Raw genomic sequence first — 23,961 nt, 5'->3', positions numbered from 1 at the left:
AAAACAATGCTCTTTAACCCAGTATTTCCCAAACTAATTATTTCCCAAACTAATTTTTACTGACTACAATTGACATTGACTCTTATTATACTCATATCAAATAGCTAATGTTCATGACTAATGCTATTTTCAGGCTGGCTTCTTCAAAAGACAGTACAAGTCTATCCTACAACAAGAAAACAGAAGAGACAGTTGGAGTTACATTAACAGTAAAAGCAGTAAAGATGATTGAAGACTTCTTTCAAATTGAGAGAATAACAGACTCAGGTTACAGTATACTAAAACAAATTTAGACATTGTTTACAAGAAACCGTGAATTTTGCCTCAGACTTCTGTGTACTTCTTTTAGTCGTGACCTTGTGACATGTTATGTCTTAATGCAGATGAAAAATCCAAGCAGTGATTATTCAAGCAGTGATTATTCTAAGAGAAAATAATAACTCCAAAAGTAATATTTTAATATATCCAAAAAGATAATGCTCTTAAATGGATAGAAAAACACTAAAGCATCAGCTTATCCAAGATAAGTAATCCCTGGACAATACCTTGAAATGAGTGCATCTGAATTAAAATTATGTTGAAGTAAACAACTCGACTGGAGAAAACTTGGACTTTGAGGTATCATTCCTTTAAAAGCAATACTATTTACCATAAAAGCAATACTATTTACCATATGTGCTGGCTTTGGTAAAATTAATTCCACCAAATAGGTAAGGACTCATTTCTAATAGATCTTTGAGACTTGTTTGGAATATGTTCTCTAGAAATATTTAGCAGAATTTTTGAAAGGCTGTTCCCAAATTTTCTAATGAATAGAAGAGGAACATTATCATTTTAAAGCATATTTTATCTTTAAAGACATTGATTTGTAATATATTTCCTATAACCTTTGATCAACAACCATCTATTCAGCAGTCTATGAATACTATGGCCTGATGAGCAAACTTCAGACTGAAGTTATACACTGGTTTGAGCTTAATGGGATAATTTCTGGCTAATTATTGTTTATACAGCTATGGATTTTTTTCTTTCTGTACATATATATATACATAAGTAAGTTTTTAAGAGAAAATATGTTTATATAGGTATAAATCCAGTAAGTCCTTCTATAACACAATTTTATCAAGGGAAAGGTACTGAAGAGTAAATTGTAAAAATCCATCTTTAATCAAATTTTTTGTTTATAAAAACAACAGTACTTAGAATTCTAATTTATATTCTAAAACAGATCGAATGTTGCACTTTAGCTGATATATGTAAACTATGAAAACTGTACCTCACTAATTTTTAAAAATCAAAGCTCTGCAAAGAACATATTGGGGACCAGTATTTCATACAAATTAGATACTGTTTAAAATGTTGACTATCAAATTCAGCAAATAAACAAATTCTTGTTTGGATGTTACTCCTTTCTCCTCAAATGTAAGTATGAAATGTGTTTTCACCAGTAGAGAAGCAAATTTAACTGTAAAATTGAAAAATATAGATTTAGCTTGTATCAGGTAAAAATGTGACATCAAAATTTCCATGTTTTAGTGATGGCTGAACTATTTTAGGTTTTTTGTTGGTGTTATCTTAGACTTTTTATAATGAAGTAGTTTTTCTGCGTCTAAAATACCTCTTCATTTGCAAATACAATCACTTTTTGTAATATTTATTCATGCATATGAACTAAATGCTGATAAACACCAGAATATAATTTCCTCTGATTTGTCCCTACATCTGTCTTGATATGAAGGTTGTGGCCAAATTTTCGAAATCTGTTACGGGAAGTGATAGGTTAGAGGGCAGTCTTTACCACTATGGAAGAGGATTACTTCATAGAGGTCCCTGCCAACAGCTGTCTTCCTCAGACCACTTAATTCCTGTAAGTTATCTGTTCACAAATTGGTGGCTGGACAATGAAAAATGCACAGAAACTTGTGAAGGCATTTGAGCAGCGGGACCCAATGAGCACGAAAGCTCCTGAACTCGGGGGTGTACCAATAGAAATTAATTCAATTTTAAAGAACCCTTTGAACAAACGATACTATGTTTTTTTATGATTAAAAAACAAGTAGTTCTTTCAAGAAAATGTCTAGGCTCATTGGTGGAAAATCAAATCCAAATTTAGAATTGCTTCCTCAAGGATGATCCCTGAGGAAATTTAAATTTTGTTCCTTCCTACTAGAAATGACACCATTTCAGGTAGGATTCTAACCAGTTAGATATTTTGAATAGTTTATGTGTATTATGGATTTCAAAACCCTACCACTTTGAGTTTTCAACTTTCAGAGACTATTCACCAAAGTGGTACTATAACTAACTTTTTAAAAAATCCATCTTTTTTCTTTTTGGCAAGTAGTCTAGGTATTATTAGAGAGCTTTTGAAAAAATAGTACTATTTCTGGTTATATCATTTCCTAGCTGTGTAATTTAATACCGCTGGATTACTGTACCTCATCAAGAAATCAGGACAGTCTTTCTTACATGAACTCTGTGGTCTGTTGGCATCAGGCTATAGGAAATTTAACATCAGAATTGATGGACTCAAATCCATCCAGGAATCCAAATTAGTTCATTTTGGAATTAACCTAGGTTAAATATTGATATATCATGTTTAAATTTCAAGTATATGAAAGATTTACTTTCCATTCCAATAAATACTTTCCAAAAACCAGAATTTAAATCGTTTTGTATATTATATATTTCATGTCTTAAAGCCTAGAAGCTAATTTTTAGTAACATCAAAAATAGCAATTTTAATTTCTTTTAAAATAGTTTTTTCCTTACTAAAATATCTGTTTAAAACATGACAATATCCCTTCATATTAAAATTCTAATTAATTTTCACATTCCTCTTATAAACAACTACATGTTACTTTGGAATCATTCGTTTCTTCCATGCTTTTTCCATAAAGATTGATAAGTCTTGGGTGTACTCTGTAAAGAATATAAGAATATGTATGATTATTTCATCAACCTATCATTCTGTATTTTTCACACATAACCCCTATCGAATGTGGTGCATAATACCAAATAGAAATCTAATGATAGCCAACGAGCATACTTTCATGGCAGAGCTGCCATCTAGGAAAAAATGCAGGGCCTAATAAATCAGCAGCAGTAATTCCTGTAAAGCCCAGTCACCCACGAATGTAGAAAGCTCACACCTAGCAGGCTACTCAGGGAGCCCTGCACACTTCTTCTACCCACTGAGTCATAATGCTTATCAACAATAAGTTTGCATGTTCCCAAGCCTGTTTGTAACCCATTGCTCTTGTTAATATGTAAAATTGTTCTTACGTAAAGTATGCTTTGGAAAGACGATAAAAGCAAACTGCTGAACACAAAGTGTTACAGTATTTGCTGTGGGTAAAAGGAAATTTCAAACGACTGGGGGATTAAATTGTAACCATCTGCTATTCAGATGGCATCACAAGGTTTCAGATCTTAATCCATTTTTTAAAATTCAAAATGGAAATTGTAGACATACATTATCTGTATAGTTTGTGAAGAATGGTAATTCGGAATGCCAACGTAGAGACTCATAACCAAAGAAAATGCTTTGGTTCTACATAACAATTAGTGAATAAATACAAAGTTACACTTCTTTATTTATTAAAATTGTACATGTGTCTTTTTATGCTTCCCTGACTTACGAATTTAAAGCAAAATTAGCCCAATTGCCTGTTTTGATAGTTATAAGGCAGCAACTTCCATTTATATGTCTATCAGACACAAAACTGATAGTACAAGATGGTGAAGTAATTAGACTTACCTAACATGGACCTCTGATGCAACTTCCATTAAATCACCATCTACATTCCAAGGGAAACTGCTTCCTGTAGCAGTTTCATGTGGTACGTCTTCTTCCTCTGGATTGTGTCCACTGCTGTTACTCCTTGGGTGAACTTTTACTTCTTCAACAGTGTAAGTCTCAACAAATGGAAAATTAAACTAAAAAAACCAAAAAATAAATGCAAATAATCTTGGTACTTGCTTTATCCCTAACTGTAATGCAAACTAGGAAAGTTCACTGTGCTCTCATTTGCAAGTAAATATCAGTGTGCATGCTGATGTTTTCATAGCTTTGAAACCCTAATTAGTTCCAATTTCTTTGGAAGAAGGAGCCCCTTTTCTGCTTTCCTAGCTCATTTAGATCTAGCAGCTGGCAAACTTGTTTTATGACAAGTAGTATATGTCCATGAAATTGTATACAATAATTTCCAATAAAAACTAAATCTTTAATATTGGTCTGTTGTTATGGAGGATTTATATAATCCACTGACTTGATTATTGTCAACTAGTTTAACTGATGTAGAGCAAACTCTAGAATAAGTTTCACATTTGGAATTTAATTACGAAGAACTAAACTTATGAAGGTAAAAAGAGAAAGTCCATCCCATGTGATTTTGACAGGCATTTGCCTGTCTCATCCTCACTTTAAAGATGGACACAAGTTGCATGATAATTATGGCTGCTTACTGACCACTCTAGCATGGTACAAAGTCAGCTTCATATTTCAGTCTTTCTTGGTCATGCTACCCAAAGCAACCTACAGATTTAATGTGATCCTTATCAAACTACCCATGGCATTCTTCACAGAAATAGAACAAATAATCCTAAAATTCATATGGAACCATAAAAGACCCAGAATTGCCAAAGCAACCCTGAGGAAAAAGAACAAAGCAGGAGGCATAACCCTCCCAGACTTCAGACAATACTACAAAGCTACTACAAATACTACTACTAATCAAAACAGTGTGGTACCGGCACAAAAACAGACACATAGATCAATGGAACAGAATAGAGAGCCCAGAAATAAGCCCACACACCTATGGACAATTTAATCTTTGACAAAGGAGGGAAGAATATACAATGGGGAAAAGACAGTCTTTTCAGCAAGTGGTGTTGGGAAAATTGGACAGCCACATGAAAATCAATGAAGTTAGAACATTCCCTCACATCATAGACAAAAACGAACTCAAAATGGCTTAAAGACTTACATATAAGACATGACACCATAAAACCCCTAGAAGAGAATATAGGCAAAACATTCTCTGACATAAATCATACCAATGTTTTCTTAGATCAGTCTCCCAAGGCAATAGAAATAAAATCAAAATTAAACAAATGGGGCCTAATCACACTTATAAGCTTTTGCACAGCAAAGGAAACCATAATCAAAATTAAAAGACAACCTAAGGAATGGAAGAAAATATTTCCAAATGATATGACTGACAAGGGCTTAATTTCAAAAATATACAAAGAGCTCATACAATTTAATAACAACAACAACAAAAAAAATCGAAAAGTGGGCAGAATATCTAAATAGACACTTCTCCAGAGAAGACATACAGATGGCCCATCGGCACATGAAAAGATGCTCATCATTCCTAATCATCAGAGAAATGCAAATCAGAACTACAATGAGGTGCCACCCCTCACTGGTCAGAATGGCCCTCATTAAAAAGTCTACAAATAACAAATGCTGGAGAGGGTGTGGAGAAAAGGGAGCCCTCCTACACTGTTGGTGGGAATGTAAATTGGTGCAGCCACTATGGAAAACAGTATGAAGGTTCCTCAAAAAACTAAAAATAGAGTTGCCATATGTTCCAGCAATCCCATTCCTGGGCATATACCCAGACAAAACCTTAATTCGAAAAGATACATGCACCCAGTGTTCAAAACAGCACTATTTATAGTAGCCAAGACATGGAAACAACCTAAATGCCCAACAACAGATGAAAGATAAAGAAGATGTGGTACATATATACAATGGACTATTACTCAGCCATAAAAAAGAATGAAATAATGCCATTTGCAGCAACATGGATGAACCTAGACATTATCATACTAAGTGAAGTAAGCCAGACAGAGAAAGACAAATACCATATGCTATCACTTATATGTGGAATCTAAAATACAACACAAATGAACTTACCTACGAAACAGAAACAGACTCACAGAGAACAGACTTGTGGTTCCCAAGGTGCGGGCAGGGGAGGGAAGGATTGGGAGTTTGGGATTAGCAGATGCCACCTATTATATATAGGATGGATAAACAACAAGGTCCTACTGTGTAGCATGGGGAACTATATTCAATATCCTGCAATAAACCATAATGGAAAAAAATATGAAAAATATTATATATATGTATAACTGAATCACTTTGCTGTAAGCAGAAATTAACACATAGTAAATCAACTATACTCCAGTAAAAAAATTTTTAAAAATTTAAATTTTTCTTACTTGCCTAAGGAAACTATAGTGAAAAAATATATATTCTCTGAAATAAGTAAGATTGCCAAGTAACTTTTTAGTAGAAATGCACAACTACTCATTTATTTCAGTTTTCAGATAAATGGCATGAGGTTTATCACAAATATATTATCTACATGTTTTTTTCCCTTCTTTCACATATAAACCTTGATGAAGCACAGAATTTTAAAAGTTGCCGGAAAACTATTTTCCCCAAAACCCTTATTTTGCCAAATGTGGAAACATCAATGTCCAGCAGATCTTACACTTTATACTGAATAATGCATGGGTTACATGGTGGATAATACTGGGTTACATGATGGCAACAGTTGTTCTATTTGAAGTACAGGGTTAGCAGGCCCCAAGCAACTCTCTGTTGGAAAAAGCAAGGCTCTCTCTAAAACTGCCTAATAGTCACTGCATTAGACTTCCCATTTCAGGTGTAAGGTTTGGGGCCACGCTTCACACTGCACTTGTAAAATGTTCTACATTTTTCATTCATTGTAAAAATAATGTGTTTTAGTTGTTTTTTTAAACATTTTTTAAAATTTTATTTATTCATTTGGTTGTGCCGGGTCTTAGTTGCGGCAGGCAGGCTCCTTAGCTGTGGCATGTGAATTCTCAGTTGCAGCATGCATGTGGGATCTAGTTCCCTGACCAGGGATCGAACCCGGCCCCCCTGCTTTGGGAGCACGGAGTCTTAACCCTGCGCCACCAGGGAAGTCCCAAAATAATGTGTTTTAAATGAGTCATTTAACCCATAACCCATTATGGGTTAAATTGTGTCCCCCGTAAAGATATCTAGAAGTCCTAACTCTTAGTACATGTGACTGTCACCTTATTTGGAAATAGGGTCTTTGCAAATGTAATCAAGATGAGGTCATTTGGGTGGCCCTAATCCAATATGACTGATGTCCTGGTTAAGAGAGGAGAATGCCATGTGAAGATAGACACTCAGGGAGAATGTCATGTGATGAAGGGGTCAGAGACTTGAGCCATGCAGCTAAAGCCAAGGAGTCTCAGGAACTGATGGCCATCACCAGTAAGTCTATTGTCTTACATCGTCAGTTTTCATGTGCACACTTCACAAAATGAAGCTCCATTCATCCATGCATGCACATTTATTACCTAGGAAGCCACAGACATTGTTAGATGGGACTTAGGGAAGCCAAGAGCGTGATATCACGTGTGAGGGTGTGTTTGGGGCATGAGGAAGGGAAGTTAACAATTAAAGTTGTGATATATATATAAGTGCCATGATGGTATAAGCACAGAGAAATGAGAAGAGGCAAACAGGCTCAGGATATTGGGTGAATTGCCCTCTTGAGCTGAGTCTTAACACAGAAGAATTAGCCTGGAGGTAAAGAGAAGCTCTGGAGAGAGGAAACCACGTTTGCAAGAATACAGAGATATGCCATGATCAAGCATAGTGTGATACTGATGGCAACACTGGTATTTTGGCATTTATTTTTCAGAGTATATTAATGCCTATATTTGATTTTAAAACATAGACACATATGGTGTTATGGGCTGAATTGTGTCCCCCCTCTCCCCAATTTATATGTTGAAGTCCTAACTCCCTGTACCTCAGAATGTAACCATATTTGGAGATTAGGTCTTTAAAAGGTGATTAAGTTAAATGAGTCTTTTAGGGTAGGCCCCAATCCAATATGACTGGTGTCCTTATAAAAGGAGGAAATTGGGACACACAGAGAGACCCCAGGAATGTGCATGCACAGAGAAAAGATCAAGTGAGGACACAGCCAGAAGGCAGCCATCTGTAAACCAAGGAGACAGGTCTTGGGAGAAACCAAACCTACCCAGTCTGTGGTATTTGTTATGGCAGCCCGAGAAAACGAATTCAATGACCAAAGCACGAGAAATCTGGGGGAGGATGGCAAGAAGCGAGGCTGTGACACAGGCAAGGGCTAGAATACAAGGGGCCTTGTATTCCACACTGAGGAAATTTGATGTCATTCTGATGACAATAACACACTGAAGAATTAGGCAGGAGATAAATCAGATATGTATTTTAGAAAAATCCCTCTAGAATGCAGTGTGGAAGACCAGAGAAAAGAAAGATCAGAAGGAGGCTATTGGAAGCAAGAAGGGATTAAGGTTTGAATTAATTGGTGGACTGGTTGTGAGGAATGAGGGAGAGGGATCCAGAGTAACTCCAGGATGGGTAGAGAGTGGTACCATTGCCCTTTGTAGGGAAACACAGAAGGAGCACCATCAAGGAAGAGGGCGATAAGGTAAGTAGTGGACGTGCTGGACTCAAGATGCCTGTGAGTTTTATAACCTTCTCAGCACACAGGAAGGCACAGTGGTCCTGCAAATCAGAAAGGAAGAGAGAACCCTTGGTAGTGTGCAAAGTTCAGATAGTGGTTCAAGCAATGGGAAGCAGTGAGATCACCCAGGAAAAGGTATCATGAGAAGAAGGTTACAAACAAATCCCTGGGGAATAACAAGGGTTTTTAAACCCCCTAAACAAAAATGTGGGTCAAAGCAAACATAGGAATGTTTTCAATATGAACAGAGGAAACAAAGGCCAGCTACAGGATGGAGTTGAAAAGACTTGAAGAGTAATTTTTACCTCTATCTATTTCACACAGAGATGGGAAACGCAAGATGCGTCACCTACAAATGATGGTTTTCAGTACATTCTACAATTGTTCAGATACGCGAACATTCAGTTCAACCTGGAAAGATGGTTCAGAGACCTAGACTGTTGCTCTCCTTAGGCTGAAGTGCCGCATTTCCCTTCTTGGATACCAGAACTGCTACTAATTGAGAGTGGATTATATAATCTTATATTTATCTGGTCTTTATAATAGTACATAATTTATATAAGTTTATATTTTTGAACATGTCACCATGAAGGAAAGAGACTACACATACACATGTATATGTGTATATGTATGTCTGTGATTTTTTAACAAATGTATCAGATTAACATTGCTTGAAAGCAGTCACCTTGGGAATCAATCCAATTATTCTTACTATATACTATTATGCAAAACAGTTTAGAATTTCTTTGCAAAATACTACAGAGCAGTAGCATGGACTTGAATTTTTGGAAAGAGCTGAGCCAATCAGTTAAGCCTAATGAACACCCCCCACCACACACACACACACACACACACACACAGGCAATAGTTTTTTTGTATCAAAAGCAAGATATGACTGGTTGAGTACCTGAGAAAAATGGTTATGTCTTGCATAACATGGTCTTCTTTTGAAAAACTTTACTTTCCTATAGATACAGAATTACATTCACTACTATGTCTTTGTCTTTATTTTTTATAGTAAGCATCTATTACTTTTAAAGTCAGAAGAAAGCTACTTTCGTAATGAAAAAAGGATGTCTACAAAAATTACCTAAGACATTTGCCCCTTAGGCAATTCCAAAAGAGAACTTCTGTAAGTAATCTGTGCAATCGTGCCTCCCTAAAATAAATATACAGCTTCTCAGGGTCAGTACCTTGGGGTTATTACTCCTTTAAGTTCTCATATGTATTTAATAGAAAAAGAATAGGAAAAGTTTATACCAACATAATGGCACTCATTATCTCTTGGAATATAGAATTTTGAGAGCTTTTTATATATATTGTTATCTTGTTTCTATTTTCTGACTTACAGAAAAACCAATGAACATGTATTGCTTTGGATTAAGAAAAATAGTAAAGTTGCAAACAAAATTAGCAACATCTGAAAAGGCATACATTCCTTTAAAAATCAATAAATCACTATTTTCCCAAACACATAAAGTTATTAGTTAGTCTTACAACCTACATTATATCAGCTTTTTTCCACTTTGTCTCCTTAGAGATTTATATTTAAAGAAAATAGGCCTGTATATAATTTTATGACATAATTTCCTAAACATTTCATTCAACTGGTTGCTCAATAAACATTGATCGAATAATGTAGTAGGCAGAGGAGAACTGAAACTTCATGAAGCCTGCCTGAGAAAGTTTAAAATTATAAAGAAGCACAAATGACAGCCTTGCAGTGGCTACCTATGTAAGAAAGATACAGCTGCTGGTCACCGGCTGGATTTACTCTCCTTCCCCCATTTGTTCTCCCCCAACTATATCCAGGCACAATTTTATACCTGGAAGAAGGTATGAGACTGTAGGGTTTTACATGCATACTCTGTACTTCAAGATTCATAATTTCAGAAATTCACATATTTCTGGATCAGTTTCCTAATAACCGGCTCAGAATGTCTGCCCAAAGAATATGGCTTATAACAGTCATCGCTTCTCTTTAAAACAAATCCCTTAAGAACGGAAATACAGTTTTATCTATCTCTACAAATACCACCACATATCCTAAGTTTAGAATAAAATAAATAACATCTATATAAAAGTAGTGTATTTTAAAATATGTTTCTGCAAATCTATTTCAATCAATGTAAGTAGGCTGATCTTAAACAACAGGAAAATCCAAAGGTCATAACTTTAGAGGGAGTCTGCTGCCATAAAATCAAGAAGGCTAAAAATCTCAGATTTCACTACTCTTCATTCTGAAGAACAGCTGAGTATGTCATTGTATCCTTAATTTACTTCACATTTCAATGTAACACTACATTTTCTATTTTCTCTTTGCACACACACACATAAATGTGTATAACCACCAACCCACAATTCAAAAAGGCCAATCCGTATTAATACTGGTGGATACTTTTCAGAATTTGAAGAACAAATTGAAAAAAAGAAAGGTTAATGCATTCAGAAGAAAATAAAGCTTTCTTACAAGGCAGGACTCGGTGTCAACTCCGGCAGCATCTCTCTCCCCATGATTAATTGCTTTGCACACAGGTAATCTCAATGGTTTACTGTACCTGGTTTTTAACACTTGCATATCTTTTCAGGTGTTTTATAAATTCTGGTCGAGAAGTGTTTCGTGAAATTATAAGAGCCATGCTTCCATTATTTAATCTGAAATTAAATATTTGTATTTAACATTAAAATATTTATTAAGAGAGTACATCAGAAACTACTCTGTATCATTCCTCCTAACAAATAATGTTTACTAGAAGTTATAGGCAAGCTAGATAAATCACCATCACATTAAATTTACCTAAAATTATTAAATCATATCTTGCTGTGCTGTCTTTTAAATGAAACAGCCTTTCAAATTAGTTTTATTAAACGACTGACTGATTTCCTTCTCACCAAGCACTGACACCAAGCACTTCTTAAAAAATGAATCATCATGCATCCTATTCACATATCAAGACATAATTTGAAATCCAATGTACTTACTTAGGGATTCTAAGTGTGAAACCATGTATTTTTTTAAAGATGTGTTGTACGATAGTTAATAAATACAAATGGTCTAACAACTAGTTCAACACTTTTTAAAATCTAAAGTGTGATTTAAATATTTATTTATGGGCAGGTCTAAGTGACATAGGAAACCAAATAAATCAGAGGCTCTTGGATGGATGAACTGGAGTGAACAAATGCTACCACACATGTTCAGTTAAATGACTGAACATTTTAATCTTGCATAACTCTTCAGTTCAATATAAGAGGCTGCAAATTTAGAGGTGTGATTTAGTGCCAAAAAGCCACTCACAGATGCATCTAGCTTTAGAAGGCAGTTTGCAGAAATATGCGCAAATGACTTCTAGGCTCAGTTTCAGTGCAAATATAAAGTTATTCCAAGAATAACAATGACGACATAAAAAAGAGCTCTTTAAATCTTATGGAAGCTCAGGTTAGAGCTGTAAGGGACCTTGGAGATTACCCAGTCATTCACTCAGTTTACGTAGAAGGAAAAGAAGCCCCGAAGTTTAAGTGATTGGTTCAAAGACAGAGAAAAACAAAATAATCACTGGAACCAGAGCGCTTAATCCAGGGTCCACCATTCCTTTTACGCATTATGTCACCTCTTCCCAACTGGAAATAAACAGTACCAAAACAGCAAAAAATCTAGAAACAATAAATGCTGGAGAGCGTGTGGAGAAAAGGGAACACTCTTACACTGCTGGTGGGAATGTGAATTGGTACAGCCACTATGGAGAACAGTATGGAGGTTCCTTTAAAAACTACAAATAGAACTACCATATGACCCAGCAATCCCACTACTGGGCATATACCCTGAGAAAACCATAATTCAAAAAGAGTCATGTACCACAATGTTCACTGCAGCTCTATTTACAATAGCCAGGACATGGAAGCAACCTAAGTGTCCATCGACAGATGAATGGATAAAGAAGATGTGGCACATATATACAATGGAATATTACTCAGCCATAAAAAGAAATGAAAATGAGTTATTTGTAGTGAGGTGGATGGACCTAGAGTCTGTCATACACAGTGAAGTAAGTCAGAAAGAGAAAGACAAATACCGTATGCTAACACATATATATGGAATCTAAGAAAAAAAAAATGTCATGAAGAGCCTAGGGGTAAGACAGGAATAAAGATGCAGACCTACTAGAGAATGGACTTGAGGATATGGGGAGTGGGAAGGGTAATCTGTGACAAAGTGAGAGAGTGGCATGGACGTATATACACTACCAAATGTAAAATAGACAGCTAGTGGGAAGCAGCCATATAACACAGGGAGATCAGCTCTGTGCTTTGTGACCACCTAGAGGGGTGGGATAGGGAGGGTGGGAGGGAGGGAGACGCAAGAGGGAAGAGATATGGGAACATATGTATATGTATAACTGATTCACTTTGTTATAAAGCAGAAACTAACACACCATTGTAAAGCAATTATACTCCTATAAAGACGTAAAAAAAAAATAGTACCAAAACATTAGTGTTTTGTGCATTCTTGATTTTTTTTAATTACTTAGTTTTTACTGGTAAATATGAAAAGCATTTCACGTGTCTACGTTTCAATACTTATTAGTAATTGAAACACAAGCTATGTGCCTGGCACTGTTCTAAATATTTTCCTTACATTAATGCATATAATCTTAGAAAAATTCGAATATAAAAAAATTAGTTCCTAGATAGCAACTCACACTGAGGTATTTTGAAGTAAATTATACTTTCCTGTGAAAAAATAAAGGTGGAAGTTGAAACTCCTTTGCAATTTTGCTGAATCACCCAGAAGCTAAATTTTTGAATACCTTGGTCAGCTGAGGCTCTGATGTAAAGGCCTTTAAAAAAATGGCATGTTTGCTTACAATCCACAGAAGACATCTCTAACTAATCATCCTCCTCTGAAAAATTCATCAATGCAGATGGAACCTGGAGAGTAAGCAGTGGAATTCCAGGCCAGCTGGAAAATGACTGGAGCAGCTTGGAAGGAGGCATGAATCGACTGCTCCCAGAAGAGCAGGACTACTTCCCACGAAGGTCCTCGAGCAAACACGAGAGTCAGAGATGGCGTAGGGCTAGAGCAGCATTGTGTCGAGTCCTGGAGAATGCAGCTCTAGTCAGCCAGCCAGATCTTCACTTTTCATAGGGGAAACTACACTAGGGAGATGCACAGCTATCTAGGGTTTCTGAGGGTATGGGGAGGAAACAATCAGCCTCAATTTCTAAACCACACAAGCTCCAGCACTAGAGATAATTAATGAGACTCTGACATCTGATTTTTAAAATAGTTTCTCGGGCTTCCCTGGTGGCGCAGTGGTTGAGAGTCTTCCTGCCGATGCAGGGGACACAGGTTCGTGCCCCGGTCCGGGAAGATCCCACATGCCGCAGAGTGGCTGGGCCCGTGAGCCATGGCCACTGAGCCTGCGCGTCCGGAGCCTGTGCTCCGCAATGGGAGAGGCCACAACAGTGAGAGGCCACGTACCGCAAAAAAAAAAAAAAAAAAAAAAAAGTTTCTCTTCTTCTCTAACTTTGGATATTTCCCTCTTTCTTACCTTCCTATCAATTGCCAAGGAAAACATTTTAAATCAACCCCTTTACCAATTGTTAATCCTTCAGATTAAATATTTTGCAGGGAAGTTGAAACTAATCATTAAAATGATGTTATGAATTGCCAAAGTACATACAAAAGTCATTCTTTTATTCCACTTCTGGGGAAAATCTAGCGGTGACGACATTATGCAACATTCATCACCTTTCTTCTATGCCCTACAGAAACGCAAGAGAAATATATTTTCAGACCAATGATGGACAACTACATGAAAAGGATGTGCAAGAGATGGAATAGCTATAGCTTGTGGATAAAATGATATATAAAATGTCTCATGAAAATGTGGGCAGTAGATTCCGATGTACCACAATTCACACTAAATATAACTAAAATGTTTCCTTTGACTAAAAGTATCATACACACATACATGCTATTCCTGCTAAGGTTGTATACGTCTGCACTAAAATCGAAAGGCAGAGGTGTGCATAAGGAATACCAGAATTAAATATAATATTCTCAATGACTGGTAAATAAATAAATAAAGCAAAGTAGACATAAAATAACACAATAAGATCATGTCAATAAAACCCAAGGAATATTATTTTAGCCTCAGTGATATTAAATATCAGAGTAAATTATCATTTTTCCAGCATAACAGTTACTCTCAGCCTACTCTGAAGACAAATCCCTTAAAATCAACTCAGAAATGACCTCTTGATAATATTCTAGTTAGCCAAGAGTTAGCAGGGTATTCTGAAAGATAAATGTGGTTTATAGAAAAGTTTCAATGGGGCTTCCCTGGTGGCACAGTGGTTAAGAATCCACCTATCAATGCAGGGGACACGGGTTCGAGCCCTGGCCTGGGAAGATCCCACATGCTGCAGAGCAACTAAGCCCATGCACCACAACTACTGAGACTGCACTCTAGAGCCCACGAGCCACAACTGCTGAAACCTGCGTACAAGAGAAGCCTGCACACCCCAACGAAGAGTAGCCCCCGCTCACCGCAACTAGAGAAAGCCCGCGCGCAGCAACAAAGACCCAACTCAGCCAAAAATAAATAAATGAATGAATGAAAAGTATCAATGATTCAATAAAAACGCTTACTAACCTGGTATTAGGTGCCAAGCCTCTAGGTGCCACTGAACACAGGCATGGAATTGCCATAATGCTGACATTCAAGAACTGACCCTGGATCATTTGCCACTGATCATTACAGTCTAAAGGTAACGGAAGGGATTGGTTACTTTCCCCCACCAGATCAAAATGTCAATAGAGCCCTGCTCAGTTCTCAAGGAGGTAACTTCATACTCACCAGATTTCAGAGATCCCTGTGCCCTCCTAAAAGTAAGAAAACAAGACAAAGAAACATCACATCACACACGAAGAAATAGCATCTATTAAACATGAGATGATTAGAGAACCCAACATTATATATATTAGATTCAGCAGTAAGTAAAAATATGTGAACAATTCTGTCACTGCATTAGTTGTTGATTCATTGATTCATCAGTAACAATGATTTTCAAAATTTCTTTTAAGACTAGAGCACTTCCTTTGTGTGGCTTTGAGTAATATTTTTGTTCCACATTAGAAATTCTCATGAGGGCAGAAACTATGGATTTTGTTCGTTTGTTTGTAGGCATATTTTATCCAAGGTGTCTGGCATACAGCAGGTACTTTAATAAACAGATATTGAATGGACGGATGGATGGATGGATGGAGTGAATAGTTGTTTCTGAAGACAGATGCCAAACTACGTGGCCTAATAGCATCTGTAGGACCCCATGATTCTATATTCTTCACTAATACGATAGAAGAACAACCAAAGATCACAAGTCTAATAAACTGTTTATATCAAACAGTTTTATGCTTCAAAGAAAGATACAGACTCCTGTATTACTTTGAGCTGCTCACTTACCTTTCTCCTAAATCCTGAGGGTCGTTAACTGGTAAAAATGATATTTCACATTCCTCTGGCCTAAAATATAATGAAATTTGTTATTAGCACTCATTGACTCTGGGATATGAAATTTGGGGGTTAAGAAAAAAAGACTTACTTAAGTTTTGCCAGTGCCTTAATGACAGCAAAATCCATACGTTGGTTAGGGGACATCCATCGATGTTTTTCTGCCAGAGCCAAAGCTCTTCCACCAAAGCCAAACATAGCTGAGAACCCAAAGCGAAGAAACTTGCCAGTGGTGCTGAAGGTGCAGACATCGACCGGTTGTATGTGCCCTTGAATGTTATATTGAGCATTAGTCAGTCAGCAAGTAAGTAGAGCCAGGTGTCAAAATGGCAAACATAGGAGAGCATAGTTATTTACTCAGAGAAGAAGAAGATGTCAGGCTACTTTATACCATAATATCCTATTTTCTCTTCCACTCTCACTACCTACAATTACTGCAATTGCCATTTATAACTTTTTTTTTTTTTTTTTTGCGGTACACGGGCCTCTCACTGTGTGGCCTCTCCCGTTGCGGAGCACAGGCTCTGGACGCGCAGGCTCAGCGGCCATGGCTCACGGGCCCAGCCGCTCCGCGGCATGTGGGATCTTCCCGGACCGGGGCACGAACCCGTGTCCCCTGCATCGGCAGGCGGACTCTCAACCACTGCGCCACCAGGGAAGCCCCATTTATAACGTTTTCAGGTACCAAGGGAAGAGACACAAAGTGGTAAATGGTGCAGCTTACTGCTATTTTAAACAAAGCATGGCTGAGGAAGTGAAGTTGAAGTACATGTGCAGAGTAAACTCAGATTTAACAGATTTGCATTTGTTAGAGCTTACATGCTTTATATCAGTTGAGATAATAAAAGGTCTAGTGGAAGTACACTGGCTAAAAGTTTTTTTCTTGTGCTTTTTTTTTTCTTTTAATAACTAGTCCTAGAGTTTTGGTAGTCAAACAACAGTACCTGATATATTTCATCAGTATGCATGGATTTTCTTGACCTGGTTATCAAATTGTGATCTTGAACATTATTCTATTATTTTCTATCAAGATTATAGTAAAACTTCACTTACTACTCTTTAGTGCACCTGTATTCTGAAAAAATCAGCAGTCACAATAGTGAAGCTTTGCCTAACTGACTTTTGGTTTTTAGTCAGACATTTCCCTGCTTTGAGAGATAAAGAATCTGTCTTAGACAAGCCTGAAGGATATAAAATAGCCTTCCTTATATAAATAGAAACTTCCTTATAAAACATAAACTTCTTTGGAAGAATTCTTACCCATTATAATGTGCAAAGTTGCAGTTACCACATGAGAAATTCCATGAAGAGAATGTGCCAATACATTAGTAGATCCTGCCAAATCAAATTTAAAACATGTATGATCAGTATAGCAAACATTTTAAATTAACCATTTGCTCCTACTTTATAGAGATGTCACTATGTAATGTTCAAATGAAAAATTAAGTGGAAGTGTATAAGTGTATAAGTTTTTGTTCACATCATAGATGCACACTGAATGGCTACTCAATTATTATTTAATCTTTAAATAACTTAAAAATTAGGAAACAAGTTATAGTATCTACTTGCTCACAGCTTCTTCCATCATGAATGTCTGTTTTCTACCTGAAAAAGTGCTAGTTATATCAAAATCTGCTCCATTCAACTTTAATAAACGGGCTTCTTTACCAAAATGCGCACCAACAGCAGAAGGATGGCTCTGGAAAGCAGACAAATGCATAAACACAAAAAAGCCAAATAATAACTAAGAAAAAAGTATAGAATCACTATAAAGTACAAAAGATATGCTTTAAATACATTTTAAAGCTCTCAACCAAATGGAGATCCCTTCTATTATCTGAAAAATGGTACCCCAGATGAAGAAAACTCTTCATCCCATGGTATTTGCCATAGTTTGAGAATCTGTATTGAGACATTATAGGTTTCTGTTTTCCATAATCACTAAGATTATTTAAGATCCACATGAATTTTTCCCACCAGCCTACAAAGAGAAAGAGCTTTCTCAAGTCAGGCCCCTGTAACATTTGTGTGTGTCTGAGATCTTCGGGTAAAGGCCTGGTTTCGAAGGGGAAAATACCAGCTAGCCACTGCCATTCCCAGGAGGTAAAAAGCATTTAAAATTAAGAAGCTACATTTTTCTTGATTTAAGTCCAGTAACAGCCAAGAACTGTGAAAGCATGGATGTACTGTGTACAATCGCTACCAATGCAAAGGCTAGCTAATCAGGACCTTTCCTGTGTGGTCATATGTAATCCCTTCGGTTTGTGTCACTTTGAACAGATGTATTATGCTTGGGCTGCTCATCTGGAGAAGCTGAGTCAATGAAGCCATTATCAAGCAAGACTGTCATTAAAACAATAGTCATCGTGAGGTACCTATCTAAGCATTCATGATTTCCAGACCTCTAGTGAAACCAATGCAAAGAAATGTCCCCCTTAACCAATTGGTAAACTGGTTTTAACTGATTCATCGAACAGTACTTTATGTTCTGACCCTTGTTACTCAGAATATGTCCCACAGCCCAGCAGCAATGGCCACACCTCCGTGTTTATTACACTCTTGACTCTCAGGCCCCACTCCAGACCTAAGGAGGCATAGTCTGCATTTTATAAGATCCTCAGGTTATGCATATGGAGAGGCCCTCCTCCAGAACGTATGGTTCGAGGATCAGCGGCATCAACATTACTTGCGAGCTTGTTAAAAAGGGAAATTTCTGGGGCTTCCCTGGTGGCGCAGTGGTTGAGAGTCTGCCTGCCGATGCAGGGGACACGGGTTCGTGCCCCGGTCCGGGAAGATCCCACATGTCGCGGAGCGGCTGGGCCCGTGAGCTACGGCCGCTGAGCCTGCGCGTCCGGAGCCTGTGCTCCGCAACGGGAGAGGCCACGACAGTGAGAGGCCCGCGTACCGCAAAAAAAAAAAAAAAAAAAAAAACGGGAAATTTCTGGGTTCCACCTCCAACCAATGGAAAGGGAGTATCTGGGAGTGGGGCCCCCGTGCCCGTGTCTTAGCAAGTTCTCCAGGTGATTTGTATGCACCCTAAGGTCTGAGAAAAAGTGATCCAGAAACCGGTTCCTCAGTGGATCTTTACCAGGAGTCAATTACCTAGGTTTTTCCAGTTATTCTTTGACCCTCTACAGCCTGCCCTTTGGCTGTCTAATACTAATTAACTTGGAATGGGTGGGGGGAAAAAGCAAAAACAAATCAATTTTGCTTCCCAATCGGATTTATGGTAAAGGTTTTGGAGGAGGCCGCATAATTAGAGTGAGATATTTAAGATTATCGATGGATTACAGTACTCCATGAAACACATTTCCTCCATTACCATGGTTAATTAAGAGTAGACCATAAAAGCATTCCTCTAGAAAGACTATTAAAAAACAAAATGTAATGTTGTCATGTGCAATAGAGAATGACACATATCATGGCTCAAGAAAATAAAGACCATTCATTCCCTGTGAGTTTGAAGTATGCTAAGTATGCCAAAGTACAAATCCTCTTAGAATTTTTATTTCATTGCTTTTTTATTTCTATGTCTTCTCAGGCTTTGCAACTTTGCCACTTTTCTTTAATTCCACTGAACTTGGCAGTGATGACAGACATGACCAGAAATCAGAAAATCATCTCAGTCATCTTCTACTCTGCTTGACCTGTACCTTAATCCTTAAGAACGTTTTTAACACTCTGAATTTAAAAGGAGAGTTCATGAAGAAAGTAGATGTAAAATTATAAAACTATAGATTGCTCCATATTTTTGTTTGAATAATCTAAAAGAGTACAATTTCCAGAAACAAAATGGGATCCAACCAAAAAGATATCTACATGCCAAAAGAACATGCTGCTCACATAAATAAAAACTATGTAATTTTAGCATTCTCACAAAAGCTATAAATGTTCTACCTCAAGGTAAACATTTTAATTAGCCTGAAAAGTTATTTTTCTTAACACTACCAGCAACTCTGCTCACCACCGCCACCCCAAACCTGCTAAAATGTGCCACATCCAATGAGTAAGGACAGAAGTAGCAGCTCATGTAAAGCATGACTGGTAGAAGAACCAGGCAGAGACTACAGAGGCAAAAAGAAAAAAAAATTGTCCTTGGAAGTGCAAGCACTTCTGCAGAACAATTTACTTAATTAACCAGACATCATGAATATTCATAAGGCCATTAATGTCTCCCACATCCAAACAGATAAATGTGATGTAATGACTTCCTAGTCAAGCATATCTAAAATTCTCATGAAAACTGCACCTACACTTTGGTTCTTTGCCTGAAATATCACAGAAATTAACAGTCCCTTGGCAATATTTTATTCTCCTCAAATTAATTGGAAAGCATGAATTTATTTATGTGAATGCTATAGAAATATATGGTTCCCAGTCATCAGTATGTGGATTGAGCCTTGTTTTACAACAACTGGATTGCTTTTTTATTTTTATGTCCTCTCTGGCTTTTTTCCCTATCCTCCCCCTCATCCCCTTAATCGGAATCTCTCTGTATAGTTCCTTAGCACCAGTTCCCATAGCAACAAACACCGTTGCTAATGGCCAGCAGTTCAAATACAGGCTTCCCCACATCTGATCCATCTGAGTCTGACCATAATTCAGCGGCTTAGTCTGTTGGCTCAGTGGAGTAATTTACTAAACACTCTCCCTCTGGGTGTCTCTCTCCAGGAGGCAAATGGCTTCAAAGGCAGACTCTCTTCTGCGTTAGCTTAGAAACTTCCTGCCTAGCTCGTGTTCCCATTCATTATCAAAGCCCTGACCAGACATAGAGTCCTCATATTAAATACATCCTGCACATGACTTCCTCCTCCTAGAACTCTATACAACCACTAAAGTTTTGGCAACAGGCTGTATCTTCTAAACAAAAAGTGTTCCAATGGCATTTCTACATATCCACTGTATCTAAAAAATGCTTTCAAAATCAGAAATATGCTTAAAAAGTATAATGTATATAAAAAAAGTATAAATGATAATAAAACTCAATGCTGTTCCTTTATAACATCTGAGTTACGTATTAAAAATGTAAGCATAACCACCAGTTTTTCTAGCTAGCTATTCACTTTATGTCAAATGAAGATCCATGGGGACACCCATCTTTCCACTTTTGATGCAGAGCAGTGAATGAGTGACTTCAGGGGTGTAAGTACTAAGGAAGAGAAACAGTGACCTAAGCACATCCACTCTGTACAGAAGGAAATGTTGGGAAATTTCCACCATTACAGACGGCACTTCTAAAGTGACACAGAAAGGTCAGAGTGCAGCCCAAATGCATCGTTTTGAGTTGATGCATTTTGTTCTCTTGTACCTAAGGGGGTCTTTCTCACAGATTTTTCTTAACAGGTTTTTACAATCATCAGGATATACCCCAATATCCCTCTCCTTTTAAATTCTTATTTTTATGAAAGACTTTTTTCTCTAGAAGGGCATTGGTGTGTCTTTTGCTCTTTGTCAATTAACAATACTAAATATACTGAAATTCATACTAAATGACTCTGGTCATCAAATGGATAGAATGTTGCTTTTTTTTCAACCATGTGTAACCATGTGTCTTCTATTTTCATAGGAAAGAATACAGTTGACCCTTGAACACAGGTTTGAACTGAGTGGGTCCACTTAGACATGGATATTTTTCAGTTGTAATTACTACAGTACTTCATGGTCTCCGGATGGTTGAATTCGAGGATGCAGAGGAAAGGAGGGCCAACTGTAAATTGTTCAAGGGTCAACTGTAATTGTTTCCGCTTTTCTTGTAGAGATAATAACATGTGATGTTCTAAAGTGGAAAAAAAAGTCACTTTCCTTCACTACTGTTTGTTTCAATAATAATTTGAGAGGAGGGACTCATATAATAAACCTGCAAAAGATACTTTTGTCTTCTCTGGATCCCAGTGTTGCTCTGGCTGCTCTCCCTGGCTCTGACCTCCACTTCCTTTTCCTCCCTTCCCCTAATCAGGAATCTTCCTAGAACAGGCTCCCAGCAGGTTGCTCCCTTGCTCTAAACCTCCCATTGTTCCCTACTGATCATCAACTGCAATTCAGACCCCTTCCTGTGGCATCCAGGAGCCACCATGATGTGGACCTGTTTTGACACCAGTACTACGAAACAAATGGCCTGTTTTCTATTCCTCAGCATTCCTGGATTTTGCCTTGCCATTTATTATTTTTGTAGCCAAGAAAATAACTCATTCCCATCTTTCAGGCCAGAAAAAAAATTGTCCTACCTATTTTTAGGTGCAATTCAAGTGGTACTTGCTCTGTAATGTCTTCTTTCCATTTATTCACTTAGACTTTATCGAGTGTTCACTGTATCACATTCTGTTCTAGCTGCTGGAGGTACAGCAGTCAGGATGAATCCTTTTGGCATATTCAAGCTTATCTGTTTACACTTCAACTATGGGAATTGAGTTACCACATTTTACCCCCCCAAGAAATTATAAACAGCTTGACTGGAATGGCCCTGTTTCAAAATTTCACATCTGGGACTGTGTGATCATTAGACCTTTATGTGGGAAGGTAGAATAACGGTCCCATTTATTGTTTGCTTAACTATGTATTAAACCCTGCACGTATACTATCTAATTTAATACTATAATAACCTTGTAATAAAGTGAGTGTCATGTGTGTTATCTCTCTTTTATGAATTAGAAAAATAAGCCTCAAAGAAATTAAATAACTTGGCCAGAGTCTCACATATGCTAGTGGAGATGCCAAGCGTGGGTCTTTCAAACTCAAAGTCTGTGCGTTTAACTCTGTGTGACACTGCCTAGGTTAGGAAGTAAACCAGGGGAAGATAGGCGAGGGGTTCCATTTGGCAAATCCGTGGCCCCTCCCTTGCCTGCTGGTATCACACCAAGTGGAAGCTGGGCTCGGACAGGAGTCAGGATGCTGTCTGTTTCCACCCCGGCATTCGTCTGGGCACTAAGAAGCAAAGCATGGGCTACTTCACTGGCAGATCCATCTCCACCAACACAGACCACACTAGAAAAGAAGAAATTAAGTCAAAGAATGAACAACATCAAAACAATTGGTGATAATTCGTGAAATTTTGACTTTAAAATATTGGGTTGGCCAAAAAGTTTTCGTAACAGCTTATGGAAAAACCCGAACGAACTTTTTGGCCAACCCAATATTAATTTTATATATTCAGTGCGTGTGATTACTCACACCTTCAAACACTTCAACATGTGTCAATGGATAAGAAGACATTAGCACTGCTCTGATAAAGTTTACTTCACAAATATCATACCTAGATGATACCCCGTAGGCAAAATATTTTTAAATGGGTTAAGAGGCATTAAACACTTGAACATGTTAATTCACATCTGACCTGAATTTTGCTCAGTTAATATCCCAAAGCATATTATCCTCATCTTGTTTATGTTAATAATAGTCGTTGCAATTCATTTAACTAACACAAGCCAAAGTCATAAAATCCTGCTAATTTTCAATATAGTTCTGAAAAGACAGACAGCAATAAAAATCATGTAAAATATGAGGCTTTAATTTAAGGAACTGCTAATTATCATTAGTATGTAAATGTTAATTGCAAACCTGAACTAGTTTTCATCTCCTGGACATTACTGCGATATGGCACTTTTAAAATTAGTGTTACTACCCTTTGACCCTAGTCAGTACTACTAATATTTTTTTTAAAACCTCACCATATGTACACTACAGGAGTGATGGGGTGGGAATCCATGAAAGTCATACAAGGTATCAGAAGTTTTGTCATAATCATTCGTGTTTAAAAGATGCAAAATAGGGGCTTCCCTGGTGGCGCAGTGGTTGAGAGTCCGCCTGCCGATGCAGGGGACACGGGTTCGTGCCCTGGTCCGGGAAGATCCCACATGCCGCGGAGCGGCTGGGCCCGTGAGCCATGGCCGCTGAGTCTGCGCGTCCGGAGCCTG

At 37.5% G+C, this 23,961-nt stretch overlaps 2 protein-coding genes across 4 annotated transcripts in view; one reads left to right on the top strand and one right to left on the bottom strand.

The window, feature by feature from the left end:
- ITGA4 (integrin subunit alpha 4) overlaps positions 1-4,331 on the top strand; it is an 84,529-nt gene extending 80,198 nt beyond the window's left edge. Inside the window, exon 28 of the mRNA XM_060016491.1 lies at positions 134-4,331. Coding sequence (XP_059872474.1) covers positions 134-232 — 99 coding nt within the window. The 3' untranslated portion in view covers positions 233-4,331. The remainder of the gene's footprint in view (positions 1-133) is intronic.
- Positions 2,813-23,961, bottom strand: part of CERKL (CERK like autophagy regulator) — a 147,323-nt gene continuing 126,174 nt past the window's right edge. For 2 of the 3 annotated variants that reach the window (XM_060016492.1, XM_060016493.1), the window contains 9 exons: positions 22,890-23,032; positions 17,312-17,386; positions 16,143-16,320; positions 16,004-16,063; positions 15,398-15,423; positions 15,194-15,302; positions 11,093-11,189; positions 3,761-3,939; positions 2,813-2,922 (listed from right to left, as the gene is read on the bottom strand). In XM_060016492.1, coding sequence (XP_059872475.1) covers positions 2,841-2,922; positions 3,761-3,939; positions 11,093-11,189; positions 15,194-15,302; positions 15,398-15,423; positions 16,004-16,063; positions 16,143-16,320; positions 17,312-17,386; positions 22,890-23,032 — 949 coding nt within the window. In that variant the 3' untranslated portion in view covers positions 2,813-2,840. Of the gene's footprint in view, positions 2,923-3,760; positions 3,940-11,092; positions 11,190-13,288; positions 14,301-15,193; positions 15,303-15,397; positions 15,424-16,003; positions 16,064-16,142; positions 16,321-17,311; positions 17,387-22,889; positions 23,033-23,961 lie in introns of those variants that run through there. The other variant, XM_060016494.1, reaches the window with a different exon arrangement.

This window comes from Delphinus delphis, chromosome 7 (genome assembly GCF_949987515.2).
Source record: "Delphinus delphis chromosome 7, mDelDel1.2, whole genome shotgun sequence".
Classification (NCBI taxonomy): Eukaryota; Metazoa; Chordata; class Mammalia; order Artiodactyla; family Delphinidae; genus Delphinus; species Delphinus delphis.
This window is presented reverse-complemented; position numbering and strand designations above follow the sequence as displayed.